This window comes from Salvia splendens, chromosome 21 (assembly GCF_004379255.2).
Source record: "Salvia splendens isolate huo1 chromosome 21, SspV2, whole genome shotgun sequence".
Lineage (NCBI taxonomy): Eukaryota > Viridiplantae > Streptophyta > Magnoliopsida > Lamiales > Lamiaceae > Salvia > Salvia splendens.
In genome coordinates this window covers 832,766-845,221 of record NC_056052.1, presented here as the reverse complement: position 1 = coordinate 845,221, position 12,456 = coordinate 832,766, and the positions used below count along the sequence as shown (strand labels likewise).

The 12,456-nt window shown below is 41.5% G+C and overlaps 2 protein-coding genes across 5 annotated transcripts; one reads left to right on the top strand and one right to left on the bottom strand.

The window, feature by feature from the left end:
* Positions 1-1,089: 1,089 nt before the first annotated feature.
* On the top strand, positions 1,090-4,102 carry LOC121785088 (putative late blight resistance protein homolog R1A-3). 2 transcript variants are annotated; one of them, XM_042183440.1, is made up of 3 exons: positions 1,090-1,140; positions 1,245-3,883; positions 3,968-4,102. In XM_042183440.1, the coding sequence occupies exons 2-3, from the start codon at positions 1,258-1,260 to the stop codon at positions 3,973-3,975; spliced, it is 2,634 nt and encodes an 877-aa protein (XP_042039374.1). In that variant the 5' UTR covers positions 1,090-1,140; positions 1,245-1,257; the 3' UTR covers positions 3,976-4,102. The 2 variants fall into 2 exon arrangements, with proteins under 2 accessions (XP_042039374.1, XP_042039373.1); XM_042183439.1 differs by lacking the exon at positions 1,090-1,140 and having other exon boundaries at positions 1,151-3,883.
* A 4,689-nt stretch (positions 4,103-8,791) lies between these two features.
* LOC121783471 (putative late blight resistance protein homolog R1A-10) lies at positions 8,792-12,115 on the bottom strand. 3 transcript variants are annotated; one of them, XM_042181555.1, is made up of 3 exons: positions 11,343-12,114; positions 9,111-11,273; positions 8,792-9,012 (listed from the first exon to the last, which is right to left on the bottom strand). In XM_042181555.1, the coding sequence occupies exons 1-3, from the start codon at positions 11,739-11,741 to the stop codon at positions 9,010-9,012; spliced, it is 2,565 nt and encodes an 854-aa protein (XP_042037489.1). In that variant the 5' UTR covers positions 11,742-12,114; the 3' UTR covers positions 8,792-9,009. The 3 variants fall into 3 exon arrangements, with proteins under 3 accessions (XP_042037489.1, XP_042037488.1, XP_042037487.1); XM_042181554.1 differs by having other exon boundaries at positions 8,792-11,267; positions 11,343-12,115; XM_042181553.1 differs by having other exon boundaries at positions 8,792-11,273.
* Between the last annotated feature and the right edge of the window lie 341 nt (positions 12,116-12,456).

Below are 12,456 nucleotides of genomic sequence, written 5' to 3'. Positions count from 1 at the left end.
GTTGGAACGAAATAATCCGGCGATCACTTTTGGTGGTGCGTCTCTAGTCGGTACAATGCAACCCGGCCGCCCGGAACGATCGAGCGCAACGAGAGTATGGTGCGCAACTGCATCGGCCGAGCCAACGAAGAAATTGGCAAGTTCAACGGCTATTTCATCCAGGAGTCCCGGAATGCCGGGAGCGGCCGAAGCGAGGTCGACATCATCACCGCTGCGCTGAGCACCTACCAATCCATGAACGGTAAGTCGTTCAAATATCTTAACGTTTGGCAGGAGACGCGGACGCACCCGAAGTATAAGGGAGGCATAACATCCTCCTCTAGCGGCTCCTCCAAACGATCAAGGTCGGTAGCCCTATCCGACTCCGGCTCGGAAGAAGTGGCTAGCCAACTCGCCGGAGCTAACTTGGGTAGCCCCGACGCCGGACCGAGCGGTTCCCAACGCCGCCCCCAAGGAAGGAAGAAGGCAGCGGCCAACCGTCGTCGCGGCTCGACTCCCGAAGCCACTCCCGAAGCTGCTCCCGCTCCCTATGTGTCACCTCCACCCCCGAACAACTCGCTGTGGATGCTCTTAAGCCAACTCAATATGGCTGATAGGTCATCTATGACCCCCACGCAACTTGAAACACACGAGACCATGATAAAAGGTCTCCAAAAACAATTGGGGTTGATCCGCCGGATGCGTAGTCTTATTAGGAGTTTAATTATGTAATTTTTAATTTTTAGGATTTTAATTATGTAATTTTTAATTTTAAGGAGTTTAATTATGTAATTTTTAATTTTTAGGATTTTAATTATGTATTTTTTAATTTTATTTGTAATTTGTAATATTTATTATGGTTTTTAAATGGATTTTAATATTATGGAAATGTTATTGTTTAATTGAATTTTATATTAATTGTGCTCGTCTTTGCGGAATAGCACAGTTGTGGGTGTTGTGCTCTTGCCAGAGAGCAGGCATGAATAGTACCGCCGGGGCCCACAACCGTGCCGCTGGTAAGAGCACGATTGTGGATGCTCTAATACTCACTCCGTCCCAGCCGTAGGTGGAGTATTTAATTAAATTTTTTATTGTGTGGAGTGACCCTGCCGTGGGTTAGGTGCAGAGAGTCAGAAAGGATAAAATAAGATGGAGAAAAAGGTAGATAGAAAGAATAAAATAGAAGTACTACGATTAACATTTCTAGTTTCATTGTTTCCTTTCAAAAATTCAATTTTCCTTAAAACAACAATCTGTTTTGTAAGTTGATCGAGAGAGATGGCTTTTGCTGCGGTGGTTTCTGTTGAGCAGATTCTTCAGCAACTGATCTTGAATCCTGCCGACGCTGTTCCCAAGTCAGCAATGGAGTCTTTCCATGTCAAGATTCGTTCCTTGCAATCATATCTTGAAAAGATGTATCCCGTGAGAAGAAGCAAACGAGACGTGGTGAAAAGACTGGAATCTGAAATCAGGGAAACCGTGTATGAAGCCCAGGATCTGATCGAAGCCTTCATCTCTAGCCACAACTCCCAGCCCGATTTCCTTGTAAATCTGAAGGAAAACGAAGGAAAGCTCGATCAGATCTTGGCCACGGCGGAGGAGATAGTAGGTTCCGTGAAAGATGAGCAGCCAACGCCGCCTGCAAATGCCGAAACTTCTAAATCCATTTCTCGAGCTACCAAGAACACCAAGATCGTGGGGCAAGAAGAAGATTTCAAAACGCTGAGTAAGGTGATCCTAAGCAAAACAACAGATCTACAAGTAATCCCGATCACGGGCTTACCCGGGATTGGTAAAACAACTCTCGCTCGAAGTATTTTTGATGACAAAGAAATCGGGGAACGGTTCCCCGTCCGATCATGGGTGACCGTAGGCCAAGATTTTAATCCTGGAGAAGTCTTCTCGAAGCTCTTGGCTTCAATCCAAAAGGGTGATGGCTCAGTGAAACAAGGGAATGCTGAGCACCTAGCTACTCAGTTGTACAAAAGTCTTCAAGACCCCAACAAACCGTATCTGATTGTAGTGGATGATGTGTGGGATTCTGTTGTCTGGGACAGGATAAGGAACTACTTCCCAAACAGATATAACTGCAGTCGGATACTCGTGACAACTAGAAGTTATACAATTGCTGGGAATGTGAAGTCCGGTTTCAGTCATACGATGAAAGAGCTGAATGAAGAACAAAGCTGGGAGTTGCTGCGTGAAAAGGTGTTCGGAGGCGGGCATTGCCCTCCTAATCTGGAGGTTGCAGGAAGAAGCATTGCTGAGCACTGCGGTGGTCTTCCCCTGTCAATCACTGTGGTTGGCGGCCAACTCTCGCAAGAAATTGAGAATGAAAGTTATTGGAAAATCGTTGAAGAGGATATAAAAATTGCTGCTGATTCAGACAAAGAGACTGCTTACATGGAGATCTTGGCTCAAAGCTATGAGCATTTGCCTGCTAAACTGAAGGGGTGCTTCCTTTACATGGGCGCCTTCCCTGAAGACAGTGAGATTCATGTCTCCAAGCTTGTGAAGCTATGGCTTGCGGAAGGATTTCTCATGGAAAATGGATCATCGTCTTTCGAAGACATTGCTGAGCAATGTCTTGCAGATCTCCTCGACAGAAATTTGGTTTTCCCTCTCAAATTCAGCTCAAACGGGAAGGTCAAGACTTGCGGCATGCATGACAGTATTCGGCATCTGGCGGAGAGCAAGTCAGTGGACGAGAGGTTTTTTGTGTCGGTTAAAAAGGTTTCCAGTCAAAGAAGCCAACTGCACCATGGAGAAGCTGTTGCAGACACTCTAAAAGGTAAACATACTCAGAGTCAGAGGCGTTTATCTGTTCATAAAAACATTCTAATGTGCATGGAAGATGTTTATGAATCTGCCAAATTGATTAAACCTGCACGCACTCTTGTTTATGCTGGCCATTATCACCATCACCCCTTACCATACTGTCTCGTTTACGACTGGCTTAGGGTGTTAGACGCTGTTAGAGTCCATTTTATTGAGTTCCCAACCCAATTAGTTAAGCTGATTCATTTGAGGTATCTCTCTTTAACCTACAATGGGAAGCTTCCTGCATCCCTATCTCAACTCACAAATCTTCTGGTTCTGATTGTTCGTCGATATCCCAAGATCGTAATCATGGGGAAATCCATCCTGCCGGTGGAGATATGGTACATGAAACAGCTGAGACATATTCTGTTGACAGAATGTGACTTCCCTAATCTCCCAGAAACTCAAACAGGGGATTCTCCTCTTCTTGAAAACCTTCAAACTCTTTCAGCGATCAATGCTGCTAACTGTACACAAGAGTTCTTCAAAAACGTGCCTAACTTGAAAAAGTTGGGAGTTTGGATTGAAGCACCTGGCACTGTGAGCTTGTATCTAGATCATCTCCAAGACCTTGAAGCTTTCAAGTTCAGAGTGCTCAATCCCATCCCTGGTAAAGAGATTTATTTGGAGAGGGATCTTGTTTTCCCAGAGAAACTTGAGAAATTGAGTTTAAGTGGTTGCAGCCTCCCATGGGATAGTCTGAACAATGTCGGGAAGTTCCCATGTCTTCGAGTGCTGAAACTCCGACACTTTGCCTTCCAAGGACCGGAGTGGATCCCAGTGGAGGAACAGTTTCCTAAGCTGGAGTTGTTGCTGATTGAATGCTTGGACTTGGAGTACATGGAAATTGGTTTTGCTTCCTGCGAGAATCTCAAAAGCCTTATTATCAAGAACTGCTACAAACTGGAGGAAATTAATGAAGATGAATTTACAAACATAGGAACACTTGTAAGTGTTGAGTTAATCGGCTGCAATCATCAATTTGTTGATCAGCTTACAGAAATAAAAAACAGACTTGACGAAGATGGAAAGAAATTGGAATTTGGCGTCCACTCTTCATGGGGGGAGACAACATCGCCAAATGGTATGGAACGAAACTTTCTGCTCATGCTTCATTATGTTTCCACAGTCTTTTTACTAGTAACTGATGATAATACTTTTACTGCAGAATGCTGACCAAGGAACTTCAAGACATGTTTATTATCGGTTAGGGCATCATGGCCTAATCTATCTTGTATCTCTTTTTTTCCCGGCTTTTGTTGTGAGTGTGGAGCAGTATACTATGTGATTTGTTTCCTTAAAACTTGGATCCATTCTGTGCTTGATTCGGACCTCAGCCTACGAAACCCACATCCGACGTCCAGCCAAGACCTCATGCTCGCTCGACTGCGTTGCACCCTGGTCCGGCTCGTACGTGGTTCATGGAGAGCATGGTCGACATCATGTATACGTGCATAATCTTGCGCAACATGATTGTTCAAGACGAAGGACACGAGGTAGGAAATTGGTTCGACCCTGAAACCTCCGGAAGCTCAATCGCCAGTAGTCCGCCTCGAAGTGGAGTGCATCCGTCTATACAAGAACGGTTGTCTATTCGGGCAAGGACACGTGACTCTTCCGCCCACGCCCAACTCCAAGATGATCTAATGGAGCACATTTGGGCAAACTTTGGCGGATGACATTAAATTATATATTTTTAATTTTTTTAGGATTTTTAATTATGTTTTTTTTTAATTTTTTACTAATTTATGTTGTAATGTTATTTTATTTTTAATGAAGTGTGTTTTTTATTAATTGAATTTGTTGGAAAAAAAATAAAAAAATGAAATTGAATAAATAGTAATTTAAGGGACGGATAAGTGACGGAGGATTGCACGTTCCGTCCCTTAGTTAAGAGATGGAGTAAAAAAGTACAGTGGGGCCCATGAATAGTAATTTAAGGGACGGTTTAGTGACAGCGTTGTCGATGGCCTTATAAGCTCATTTCCGGGTTTTCTTTGTGGTTCTTTCTCGGATCGCTAAAGAGTCGAACGGACCTCGCAGTCTCTAGATAAATAAGTAAACTCATGACTAGTCTTTTATTCGTTATGAGTGAGAGTGTGTCTCTTGTCGGCGAATCTGCACACCGTTGCACCGGGGAATCTGTCTCTTTCCTGGCAGTTTTGAGGTCCAATCATTGATTAATTCATGTCATTCTCTTCGTCTTCGAAAGAGCTTCGCGTGGATATCTTGTACGTCTCAATTGGAGTTCTGTGGATGTTATGACTATTCTACGAACATTGCGCAGTACAGTCAAAGCTGTCGGAAATTAGGCGGAAATTCAAGGAAGAAATAAATTATTGCCCAAATCACTCATATTTATTGAAGGATTCGAAAATAATATCTTTTATATTACTTGGAGGACAATTTTTACCATCATAACCTAATTCATAATCTTGATCTCAAAGCCTTCAATCCTTCTTCTTCTCTACACTTTCTTCCATCCCATATTCCACACTTATATTCCTCCATCTTCCACAAGAGCGGAGCTCTGCAGATCTAGATAAGAGAAGACTGAAGATTGATGATTCAACTTTGGGTTTTATCTATTTCTTTCGTGTCTCGTACTTTAATTGATGTATTTACTTTTACTTGTCTATGAGTTAACATCATTTATGGAATTTTTTGGTGAAGATATTCAATTAATTTTCTTTGTTAGCTCTTGCAGTTATTTGATTTATCCTTGTGTTTTCTATATTCAATTGATTAGCTACCTCTTGAATACATGTTAGAGTTGATTAGAGTACTCGGGAGACGAAATAATTGACTTGGAAAAATGATAATTCATACTTTATTTCAATAGAACTCAGGAGAGTTGAGGTTTCATGTGAGGTCATTGGTCTTACAATCGTTTGGGAGTTAGATGTTAGAGCATCCACAGTGGGCGGACGATATGCCTCGAAACACGCATCGTCCGCAGTATCGTCTGCCCCATTGCGGGTCACGCGGACGATACCCCGGATGATGCAACGCGTTTACCTTTTTTTTATTTCTTCTAAAATGTATATATATACCACACTTTACCACTTCTATCTCACTCTTCTATCTTCTCTTCCTCTATTTTAAATTAATGAATCCGGGTGATTTCCCAAATCCGAATAGTCCCGACGTATTGCCGATGTTCGGTAGTGGTGCACGGTGACCGGGTATAGAACCTGACGAATACTGGCCCTTCGATACACCGGGTTCCATCGATTCCAACTGGGAGGCCAACACCTAGTACGATCCAGATTTCAGCACGGATTCGTAAGGGCTGTCCGACATGGAGCCGTCCCCCAGCTGCCCCCCTCCGCCTCGGCATCCGCCCCAAGGAGAGGAAGAAGAGAACCAGATACAGAGCCCAGAAGTTGCCGCCTCCAGAGAAGAACGAAGAATTCGCCCCAGGGAGGACGGATTATAGCCCCGAAGAAACCGTTCTTTTGACGAAGTGTTGGGTTGATATTTCAGAGGACCGGGTGTTTGCCAACAACCAACGGCAAATCGCGTACTGAGAGCGCAACACTGAGCGCTACAACGAAACCAAGCCGACGACCATGTACAAGCGCAGGAGGGAGCAGCTCCGCAAGCACTGAGATCAGGTGAAGAAGCAGCTCAACTGGTTCTCGGAGGAGTATATGAAGTGCTTGAGGGAACAGAGCAGCAGCGAGAGTGCGTCTGATGTACGCGATAAGGCGTTGGCGTCGTACTTATCAATGTACGGCGAGTTCAAGCACTACTCCGCCTGGCTCATCATGAAGGACAAACAATAGTTCCAAGGAGGGATTATGCCCATATCGTCTGTGTCTAAGAGGACGAAGAACACCGCTACCGGTGATTATACGAGCAGCGACAGCGGCGCAACTCCTGTGGACCTCAACCAAACCAGCTGATGTACGAAGATGAAAGCTATGGCACACCAATATCCACCTGGCATCCTATTGGCAACAAAGCTGCCAAGAACAAGGGGAATGGGAAAGCGATGACCTCACAGAACCTGGCCCCGACCGCGTCCCCAACCCCGGCCCCGACTTCGGCTGCGGCACATGCCTACGGGGATTTGGTGAGGGTCGCCAAGCAGAGGACGTTGTTGGACACGCACAACGCCCTCGGGCAGTGCGAGGACCCGGGTGAAGCCCAATACCTCAAAAAGATGATCGATGATCTCCAGCGCCAATTGGGAATGCTTTAGACTAGCCTTATCTGTAGTGCACTTGTTTTTATTTCCACTCTTTCTATCGTTGTAAATTTTTTTAATTAAGTAAATATAGGATTTGCCTTTAATTTGTAGTCCTTTTTATATATATTTGGTTGACATATTTGCAAACATAAAAATTAATACTCCCTCCGTCCCGTGCTACTCGCACGTTTGCTTTTCGGCTCGTCACAAAGTCCTTACACTATTTATAATTTAAGTTAGAATTAATGCATTTAATTAATATGTTAGTTTAAGTTAAGAGCTCTTTTATTAAGTGATGTCTCATTACACCTAAAATTCTTTTTTAATTACACAAAAAAATCAATCTCAAATTTACGGCCTAAAATGAAAAGTGCGAGTAGCATGGGACGGAGGGAGTATAAAATAGTAGTTAAAACTATAGGGCATCCCACTATAAGTGGATGGGTAGGAAGATAAAATACTGATGTGGCGAAGGATAGGGCGCCCCATTGTGGATGCTCTTAGAGATTTAAATGAGACTTTGGTTTCAACATCTAATCTACGGAAATCTCACCTCGATAGGGGGTTTAATCTAGTTAGGTGACCGACTTAATATCTCTAGAGACCGTAATTCAAGGAAGTCGATTGGATAATAGCTCGTGATTGAGTTTTTTATCCTAAAATTCTACATTCTTTCGTCTGCTTTGTGTCATTTGATTATATGTTTTATATTATTTGTTCATTTATTTATGTTTAGTTCAATAAATCAAACCAAAACCTCTGTGTCTCTAAATAGTATATAACGCTTAGTATATGGTAGTCAGTTGCAATCTTATTCCCAGTGTTCGATATCTCGGTACTGACCTTTAGCTATACTGGATCTACCTTGTATGATTGCATGTATTTTTAGTGCTAATAAGTAGTGCATCACTTGTAGTACGATGAATAAAGTAATTATTCTTGGCATTATAAAAATACCCTTTCATAATACTCCATCCGTCCCATAAGAATATACACTCTTTCCTTTTTAGTCCGTCCTACAAGAATAGAACTTTCTAATTTTGAAAATTTTTCGTTCTAATGAGGTTGGACTCATTCTCCACTAACAATACTTTAATCCTTTTTCTCTGTACCTCGCTCTTACTTTACCAATCTTACATTAAAACCCGTGTCGAATCCAAATTGCATATTCTTTGGGGACGGAGGGAGTATATCTTTAGCTTAGTTGATTTTCTCTTTTCCTTTTAACAAAATTTGTTAATACTTCTGTCCCATAATAGATGTCACACTTTATTTTTTAGTTTATCCCACAAAAGATGTCACATAATCTCTCACATTAATATAAATATATTATTTTCTCTCTCCACTTAATACACAAAATAATATCCCCTAAAATCTCGTGCCACTACCCAAGTGTGTCATCTTTCATGGGACGGAGGGATCATTTATTTATCATAGGATCGATGAAGTAGTAGTAGGTGAAAGGAAAGGGTATTGCACACGTGTCATCAGCACATGTCCCTTCTTCAATAATATTTCTAAGTTCCCCACTTTCTAAAATACTACTCCATTCGTATTATTTTAAGTGACATATTTTTATTTTTCTTTAGGATGTCTCACTGTAAATGACACATTTTTATAAATGAAAACATTACTCTCTATCATCTCTCTTACTTTATTATCTCCACTTAATTAACAAAATAACACAACATAAAATCGGGTGACGGAATAAAAATGCACCACCCAGCCGACAAAACATATTATCTCGCATTAAACTCCCTAACTAACAAAAAAAGAAGAAGAAAGAACTGATGTGGATAACATAAAAAAAAATTCGATAACTAAATGAAATCATGCAGTGTAGTGAACAACATCGAACCGTAACTTGTATAACTTGAATGAAACAAAATCCAACTAAGCAGCAAAATTAGAAGCAAGCAAAACAGAGCTAGTCATAATAAAGATTTTCGAAAGAAATGGAAGGCGGGCCCACATTTATTTGAGAGGTCAAAGACAACCTTCATCAGTTGTCTTCTTCACTTCATTTCATTATTCCATGGAGAACATGGATCCAACCAAACACATTAGGTCAGAGCACATATATAGACTGCTATTTTTAGTTGGGACGGAAAGTTACCTGATTTAGTACAGTGAGCTTGAACTTGGAAGCTCCCTCTTGCCCTTGATTTGCAATTTTCTTATCATCTATTTTTTCTGCAGACTCAACTCCAGATGCTGATAAATCCTCTATGTCCAACTTCTCCAGGCTTCCCACCACGTCATCGGGGATTTCTTTGAGTTTCTTACACTTTCTAAGCACAAGATGCCTAAGTTTAGGAAAACTATCATTTGAGGCCACCCAGATAATTAATTCTGTATCTTCGATGAGCAAGAAATGGAGAGAGTGGAAGCCTCCACTAACAGCCTCCCAGAGATTTCCAGTGAATGCATTGCCTTTCAATTTGAGGGCCTCAAGAGTTTCTATCATCCCCAACTTAGACACATGATTCCAATCCAAACGTGTTCCTACAATAGTCAGCATCTTAAGTTTTGCCGGAAACCAGCTTCTTAACTCAGGAAAGCGCATTGACTGCAGGGCTTCTGAATGATATGTATTCACCAGCTTTAACTTTTCAAGTTGATTGAGCCTTCCCAAGGAATTTGTTTGAAATAGACTGGCCAACTTTCCTTCAATACCTAATCTCTTCAAGTTTGGGGCCTTTTTGAAGAAATTGGTGGTACAAATTTCAGGTGATATTCTGCTCAGGGTTTGAAGAGACCTACACCCATCACCATCCCCTTGGGTGATTTCTGTAATGACCACGTTGGTCTTCAGATGCCTCAGTTGTATCATCTTCCATATATTTGCTTTGATAGTAATGGATTCATTCTTAGTGTTGACTACAACAGTTTGAAGGTTCCACAGGTCGGAGAACATGTGGGCAAGAGTTGTCAAAGTGTCAACAGATATAGTAAGGTACCTCAAGTGAAATAGTTTGGTTACACCTTTAGGAATATGATCCAATCTGTTGAACTCAGATTCCAAAACTCTGAGCAAATCTAGTCCATCAACCATAACAGCTGAATACTTTGTAGGGAAATCTGCCGGTGTCTTGTACAAGAATAAAAGAGAACGGATGCGATCAATGTGCTTCTTTTCATTGCTAGTGAGGAAGGTCTCAAGATCAGAATGGAAACAAATGCGGCGGGGTTTGCCAATCTTAGACACTGGAGGGACAAAATCTCCATTCACACATTTCAATTCATGGAAGAATCTTTGCTGCTCCAGTAAAACTTTTGAAACACAGAATGCATGTACCACATCATGAACACGGCATATTTTAACCTCACCACTGGAATTTCTTTTAACGACCATCACTAAATTCCTTCTGATTAAATCTTTCAAATACTCTTCTGCAGTTTCCTCCAAACTCTTCCCTTGTATGAATCCTTCTGCAATCCACAAGCGGATCAATTTCCAAACTGAGATCTCGTAGTGTTTTGAAAACACCGCAAAATATAGCAAGCAATCTTTCAATTCATCATGTAGTCTATTGTAGCTTAATTCGATAATATCTGCAACCTGCTTCTTCTTGTCATTTTTCAAGAACTTTGACACCTTAAGCCAATCTTCTTTTAGCACACTTATATTCTCATCATCTTGTTCCACAAGAATTCCTGCTATCAACATAACTGAAAGTGGAAATCCATGACAATTCTTGGCTATACATTCCCCAACAACTTTCAAATCATCAGGACACTTGCCGAGTTTACCAAAGACTTGGTACTGCAGAAGTTCCCAACTTTGTGGACCTGTCAAGAGAAGTAGCTCGTAGGATTTCGTAGCTTTGTCTCCGACACTCTTCTCGCAGCTAGTGATGAGCACTTTACTCATGTTGTTGCTCTTGGACAAAACCTTTCTGATATCATTCCAAGCATCCATAGTCACATCATCTAAGACTAACAAGAATTTCCTCTCCTTGAGGTAATACTCAACCGTCTCCATTAGTGCAGGATCGGATAGACCCGACACGTCGTCGCTAGTGAATTCTTTGAGAATGTTGAGCAGCACATTCCTGATATTCAGTGCCTGGATAACGTTAACCCAAATGCGATTGGGGAATTCATGATTCACAAAAGCACATTTGAATATCTTCCTTGCCAAAGTTGTCTTCCCCATACCTGGCATACCGATGATGGAGATAACATACAATTCATCTTTTGATTCCCGCAGATATCCGACGATTATACTTTCATGATCTTGGAAATCTAGCACGTATTCTTCCCTGATTATCTGGAGCTGTGTCCAAGTAGAAGTTAAGATAATATTCTCAAAGATTGTGAAAATTGGAATAAGATTTTTGTTTACCTTGGGTTTGGTAGGTGATTTTGGTTGGGGGATGTTGGCCATTGTAGTGGCCTCAAAGTATAGAACCTTTTCCACCATGTTGATGACCTCTCTCTCTCTCAGAGACCTGACTTGTTCGGCGAAGTCACTGGAAAGGCTATGCTTGTTATATGCTGCGGCGATGCAAGAGTCAATGGTGTCTTCGGCCTCATAAACCACATCTCGGATCCGCCTCTCTAAGTCTCGGAACCCTTCCGGCTTGTTCGGCATCTTGGAGTACTTGCTGAGGATGGTACTCAACGACTCGAGATCCTTTTTCAACAGATCCAGCTCGCGGTCAACGCCGCCGATGAGACTCACATGGTGCTTCAGCAGCTGGCCCAAGTTTTCCAAAAGGAACGTCACTGCAGCATCCGCCATATCCAATCAGAAAATGAGACTGGTTTAGGGAGTTTCAGTTATATTTTCTTTTACAGAGATGGCAACTACATGATTTACAGAGATGGCAACAATTTATGGACTGTTTCTATAACACGGTGACCTTCCAAAACTATGTCGCCTTAAAAACTGAAATGGAAAAAGAGAACTTATCTAGAGTTGTGATCTTCGGTTAAGAAGATTCTGATCGTCTAAAGCGAATCTCAGAATCAAGTGTTGCGATTGTCTATTGGCGTAGGTGATGATGGCTCAGAATCGGATTGCGGAGGATCCATATTTGATCCGGATACCTTTGACTGCCCTATGACTGTTTAGTTTGTGTGACAAAATGTCAAAAATTGATCGTCATTTAGAAACAATGAAACATTATGTAATTAGGTGGGATTCAGAATAATTTTCTTGTTGAAATTCGTGAACATGAGGATTCAGAGCCTCCACTAAGTTGTCTCCTAGACTACTATTTGAGGTCCCACTGTACTTTTTTATTCCATCCCTTAACTAAGAGAACGCTCCATCCGAACCGTCCCTTAAATCACTATTCATTCAATTTTATTTTTTATTTTTATTTCCAACCCAATTCAATTAAAACAAACACACAACATAAAAAAAATTACAACTTAAAATTTAAAAAAATAAAAAAACACACAATTAAAATCCTAAAAAATTAAACGTTGCATAATTTAAAATACAAATTTAA

What these genes read in the sequence shown, in the direction of transcription:
- LOC121783471 (XM_042181553.1), bottom strand. Translation starts at nt 11,741, where the DNA reads ATGGCGGATGCTGCAGTGACGTTCCTTTTGGAAAACTTGGGCCAGCTG. An exon ending in AATCACCTACCAAACCCAAG is followed by an intron (nt 11,274 to 11,342) that starts GTAAACAAAAAT and finishes ACTTGGACACAG; the next exon opens with CTCCAGATAATCAGGGAAGA.
- LOC121785088 (XM_042183440.1), top strand. Translation starts at nt 1,258, where the DNA reads ATGGCTTTTGCTGCGGTGGTTTCTGTTGAGCAGATTCTTCAGCAACTG.